At 38.9% G+C, this 6,346-nt stretch overlaps 1 protein-coding gene across 1 annotated transcript; it reads left to right on the forward strand.

Annotated features, from left to right (window-relative positions):
• Positions 1-5,315: 5,315 nt before the first annotated feature.
• LOC132178438 (uncharacterized) lies at positions 5,316-5,708 on the forward strand. Its single transcript, XM_059590877.1, has one exon. It carries the CDS (start codon positions 5,316-5,318, stop codon positions 5,706-5,708), a length of 393 nt encoding a protein of 130 aa, XP_059446860.1.
• Positions 5,709-6,346: the final 638 nt, after the last annotated feature.

Consider the following 6,346-nt stretch of genomic DNA (forward strand, 5'->3'; position numbering starts at 1 on the left):
CCTCAAGAGAGAAAAAAAAAATGCAAGCATCACGATTTGATTCACAAACCCAACACCTTATACTCTCAGTAGTAAACCATTGAAGCAAGATTATCGTTGATCATGTCCTGAGGAAGCAAGATTATCCTTGATCATGCTTCTCAGGCTAAATATCTCTCTTTTCTTCAAGTCTTCGTAAATGACAGAAGAGAGAGAGCATCCGATATGGGTATTTTGAAAGTCTCGGAAATGAGTCACATGCACATCATGTCCTGAAATGCTTTTCAAATCTTCATTTCTAGAAAGTAACAGGACTATCTTTCTCTCTTTTCTCTTTTTGACCTTGCAAGACCCAAGGGAGAGAAATTATAACATGAGTGTTTTGGGACATCCAGCTTGGAAACTTACCCATATCCTACTTTGCTTGCTTATCAATTTCATCGTTAGAACGCAGCAAAGCACAGCATGTATTAGTCAAGAATGGATGAGAATCTTACATTTGATGTAATCGTGTATTTCGTTTGAGTTGAAATCATAATTACGAGTTTCTTTTGTTGAGTTATGATTTATTAAGTAAAAATGTAGTACTGGAAGATTTTCGCTGATATTGTAGCATCGACACAAAAGTTGGGATGAGAAAATAGAAACGGTTGTGTATTTAGAATGAATCGAATTATGATGTCACTTCTGAGGTATATTCATGTAATGATGTTTGAATATTGGTGCTATTTACTTTTACAGGTTTATGATGGTGAGAAGTTAATAATTATTAGAGCATCATATTAAAATTTCGTATGCATGATTGGGAATACTGAGATACTAAAGAGAATATAGGCAGGAATGATTTTACACCTTTTTGATAAATTGATTAAATTAGATCGAGAAAATTATTGCAGGCTTGAAATGAGGACTATGATGTTTGGAGGTATAAACTATTGATCACATGATTTATTAATTTGATGTTTAAACCTTGATTGTAGACTGTTGATGAATAACTCGATTGTTGTTATTGAGGTTGGAAAGAAACAATGGAAAAGATTTTTGAGGTATGATTTTAGTGTGAACTGATGAATGATTGCAGAAATCGTGACTTTAGACTGTGAATAAGATTTACTCCTAGTAGAAGGAGATAAAATTTCAATATGATAAAAGAGAGTAGGCTTTGATGAAGGATTGAAAGGATTATTTAAATCTGAATTCCTCAACTTGAAGATTGGACGATAATATTATAGGTTTTAATTTCGAGGACGAAATTCTAATAAGGAGGGAAGATTGTAGTGCCCCAGAATTTTCAAAGCTATTTAAATAGATTATTATGATAATGATGTTATTTTAATATCCATTGTAGCTAAGGATTTTAATTCTTGGGAAATTTATGAGAGTTGTAATTAGAGAATGGTAATTGGTGAAATAATAGGATAGTAAATATGTAGCACCTCAGATTTTGAAAGTCTTATTTTAGAGATATTAATTTGATGCTATGATTATATTCATATTAGGCAATGATGTTAATTCTTGAGAAATTTATGATATTGTATGAATGGTAATTGGAAATTGGTAGGTAGAATAGTAAGTGGTAGGTGGAATAGTAAGTGGTAGGTGAAATAGTAAGTGGTAGGTGGAATAGTAGGTGGTAGGTGAAATAGTAAGTGGTAGGTAGAATAGTAAGTGGTAGGTGGAATAGTAGGTGGTAGGTGAAATAGTAAGTGGTAGGTAGAATAGTAAGTGGTAGGTGGAATAGTAGGTGGTAGGTGAAATAGTAAAATGAGGGTATAAGTGTAAATTGAAGGTAGAATAGTGTTTGATTTTCTCCTATAAATAGAGCTCTTCTCCTTCACAATTTTCACAACTCATCTCCTCTCCCATCTCTTGCATATATTCTTCCTTCTTCCGCTTTTTACTCGGTCTTTCTTCTTTCTAAGAGTGTTTACTCAGAACAGAGAGAGAAAGGCGAGACCAAGCGCTACAAGAAAGAAAGAACACAAGAGATAGCGGACTTTAGAAATTAGTTTCAAAAGATATACTAGTGGTGTTAGTCATATTGGAGCAACTAGATTCCTTCATACCACTTTTAGCTTCAATCTAGAGGTAAGTAAATTCACTACCCCTTCTAAAATTACTTCATGTCATGCTATTTATATATTCTTGTATTAAATTGTAAATGATTATTTTATTTACGTATTATGAAGTTATGTTGCATGCATGAAGGATTTCTAAAAGAATTATCTATAAAGTTTCTATTTATTTAAACGCTTTCTAAGTACAACAAGTTTATATTTGAAAAAGGTTTCCATTTTGAGAAAAGAAAGTTGAGAAATGATGATGATTATAAGAAAGAAAAATGATGATAAACCCTCCTACATGTTGCCCTAAGATGCATCAAAAGAAGTACAAAGAAAAGTACAAGAGATGAGATAAATGTTTATGAAATGAGGGCACATGTATGGAGGAGAGTATTTTTGGCCCCAAGATAAGATAAGATGAGAGGAGTTCGGTACCGATACTCGGATGGAGGCGAAACCACTGAAGGAGGCTATGCCAAAAGGTGGTATTCCATCAACATGACCGTTGAGTGCACCAAGAAAAGAGTTAATTAACGGTCGGGCATGGCTGAGGCCACAGTTCAGTGCCATGGTCACAAGGACCCGCAACCCTCGTACACAGGAGTAATAGTGTACATGGGCCTTATTATGAGAAAATGATACTATATTTTCAACGATGATATGCTATGATGATTTACAGAGATTATTTATAATGATGCATTATGATGATGATTTATAAAGATGATTTACAACGATACTATATTTTCAACGATGATATGCTATGATGATTTACAGAGATTATTTATAATGATGCATTATGATGATGATTTATAAAAATGATTTACAACGATGATCTATTACTAGATGTAATAGTATGTATATGTTACGGGAGATGCAACCGTACATACAGATATTATTATGGCTAGAATTATATTTATTTGCGAAAATGATTTTTAAAACTGAGAACAAGGAGTAAAACTATTTATGGTTGTGAATTTTACTTGCTGGGCCCCCTTTGGGCTCATTCAGTTTTATTTCTTGTTTTCAGGTAGAAATGATGCTGGAATAGGAGGCCGGAATGGGGATGGGAATAATTATTAATTTTCAAAGTCTTTTCATATCAGTGATTGTAATAATATGATATTCCGCAACTAAAGTTTAATGTTTTCTAATTTTACTTGTAATAAAATCTCTTGAATAATGTTTTATGCATTTATTGTATCTTTTAAAATCAAGAACTCTGATAAACCTTATAGATCTTTGCAAGAATTTTGTTATAAAAGAAGAAAAGTGGCAAACTCAGCCTTAACGGGCTGGGGATGTTACATCTTCCATTCGAGTCGGACACACCACCATATTGCAAATGGTTTCGGCTTCCTCTGGTAAGAAAATCTCGCGGATCAGCCTCACATTCCACCAACGAGAATCAGCATCAATCAAGGAGCTCACTGTGGCATCACAAGGCAAAATCCTATTCGGGGATTGCACAGAATACGTTGATGGGATCGGGAGCCAGCGGTCACTCCAAATCTTGATGGTATTGCCATCCCCCACTCGCCAGATCAGTCCCGATTCCAGCAGACTCTTCGAGTTCCATAGGCTCCTCCATGCATACGACGGGTTTTTGCCCATTTCAGACTGTAGGAACGTCCCCTGAGGGTAGTATTTTGCCTTCATGATTTGAGCTACGAAAGACTCCGGCTGTTGAACCAGGCGCCACCCTTGCTTGGCCAATAACGCCTTGTTAAAACAACCAATATCTCTAAACCCCAGACCACCTCTGTCTTTATTCAACCCCATTCTATCCCAACTCAGCCATGGAATCCGGTTAAGGTTTTCTTTATGACCCCACCAAAACCTCATCATTATGGAGTTAAGCTTTTTGCAGAGCGCTTTTGGAAGGAGGAACACACTCATAGTGTATGTAGGTATCGCTTGAACCACGGCTTTGAGAAGCACTTCTTTCCCCGCAGGGGATAAAAACTTTTCTTTCCACCCGTTCAACCGCTCCCAAACCTTCCCTTGTAATTTATTAAAAGACCTCACTCTGGATCGACCTACTAATGCTGGTAGACCAAGATAAGTTTCATAACTCTGTGTTGCTTCCATACCAGCTGCAGTGGTTATACATTCCCGCATACTCGCAGGTGTATTTTTACTGAAAAACACAGATGTCTTCTCCCTGTTAAGCCTTTGCCCAGAGGCTTTCTCATAAGCACCTAAAATTTTTTGCATTGTATTCCACTCCGCCATGTTCGCCTTGCAGAAAAGCAAGCTATCATCGGCAAAAAATAAATGACTAAGGTGCACTCCACCTCTTGTAATGGGCATTCCAGATATGGACTTACTTATCTCCGCTCTTCGTAGCATATGACTTAATCCTTCCGCACATAAGATAAATAAATAGGGAGATAGAGGGTCACCTTGCCGCAAACCCCTAGAAGGGAATATTTTACCATAAGGTTGTCCGTTTACTAATATAGAAAACGACACCGTCCGAACACAGGTCATAACCATCTGAATCCATCTTGGGGCAAAACCCAATTTCTTCATAATTTGCTCCAGAAACTCCCACTCCACTCGATCATACGCTTTACTCATGTCCAGTTTGAGCGCCATATACCCTTCTTTTCCCTTCTTCCTTCCGTTCATTGTATGCAGCGCTTCGAAAGCTACCAAGAGGGTGTTTGGTAACCGGGAGGAGAGTGCCTAGATACTGTATATTCTCGGTAAGGGTGCATTGTAAATGTAACCCATCAGCAACCCATGTATGAAATTACCCTTTTAGCCTTCTTTTTTTTTTCTTTTTTTTTTTCGCACCACTTCGCCCTCATCTCCCTCACTGTTTCGAGCTGTCTTCTCCCCTTTGAGTTCTCTGTTCTGTTCTCCCTGATCTTTCTTTCCTTGTTGGGATTGCCATAAAGTTCTTTGTAACTGTTGGATCTCAGACCCTGGGCTGATTCGCAAGCTTCATCACTGTTAAGTGTAAACAAAGATTACAAAATCTAACACTTTGCTACTACTGGGTTTGTTTGCTTGCCGAGAAAATGAGAGAATTTTTTGAAAGAAAATGCGTTACCCCATTTTCTGCCTTTCGGTTATTATTTCTTAATGACTCTAATAATTTTCCATGAAAGAATAAATTCTCACATTTTTTTCTCCCACTCCCTCACACACTTTCCCGAATTCTCACCCAGAATTTGTTTTCCCAGTTGGCAGGTTCTCTATTCAGTTACCCGTAGAATCTCTCGCATTAGATTGGAGAAGGAAAGGAAAGGAAAGGAAAAGCAAGAAATGGGCAAAACGGCGACGAGTAGAGACTGGAGCCAGATCTACGCGATCTACGGCGTGGAGCAATGGCAGACCCTGGTGTTCCTCCTCCTCCACGCCCTCCTTCTCGGCGTCCTCTCCGTGCTCTACCCCCTCTACTTCGACTCCATCCGCTCCTTCTTCGAGTCCATCCTCTCCGTCATCATCTCCCTCCCTGGCGGCGCTGCCCAATTCACCGTCGGATTCATAGGCTCCGTCACTGCCCTCTCTGCCGTATGCCTCTTATTCGCCGCCGCCAACTTCTTCTACTCTGCAGTGCCCCTCCACCACTCCATGGCCCTCCGCATGCTCTGCTTCGTCGAAAAAACAAGAGAAAGAAGAAATTGGAAGGAGGGTAAAATCGTCAATTCGCATTGAGAAAAAGTTGAAAATTCAACTTTTTTAGTCAAAACGCACGGATGGTCAGATGCGTAAACAGTGTCTAAGCATTTGACCCCATTGCCAAACGAAGCGCAAGACGTTATCAGAGATAAGACGTCCTGGCACAAAAGCACTCTGAGAAGGAGATATTATAGCTGGTAAAATCTGTTTCAACCTATTTGCCAAAACTTTAGCAATTAGCTTATAGAAGACATTACAAAGACTAATTGGGCGGAAATCGGAAACACTACCAGGTTTCTTTTTTTTTGGGATAAGTGCTATATATGTGTGATTAATATGAGGGTCAAACATACCATTGTTGAGGAAATTTAAGACATCCCGACAAACCTCGTCACCCACTACGGCCCATGAGTGCTGGAAAAAACATGCCGCAAAACCATCCGGTCCAGGTGATTTAAGAGGGCCCATTTGGTTCAGTGCCATCTCCACCTCCACCTTCGTAAATTCAGCAAGCAGCCTTTGGTTCATTTCATCCTGGACCCGAACATCCAGGTCCACCAAGCATGTTTCAACATCCTCTGCTCCACCCGCGGCATACAATTTGTCAAAATAATGCACAAAAGCCTGCTGGATCCCTTGCTCATCTCGCCATTCCTGCCCATCCTCGCCTTTGA

This window comes from Corylus avellana, chromosome ca4 (genome assembly GCF_901000735.1).
Source record: "Corylus avellana chromosome ca4, CavTom2PMs-1.0".
In the NCBI taxonomy this organism is placed as follows: Eukaryota; Viridiplantae; Streptophyta; class Magnoliopsida; order Fagales; family Betulaceae; genus Corylus; species Corylus avellana.

What these genes read in the sequence shown, in the direction of transcription:
- LOC132178438 (XM_059590877.1), top strand. Translation starts at nt 5,316, where the DNA reads ATGGGCAAAACGGCGACGAGTAGAGACTGGAGCCAGATCTACGCGATC.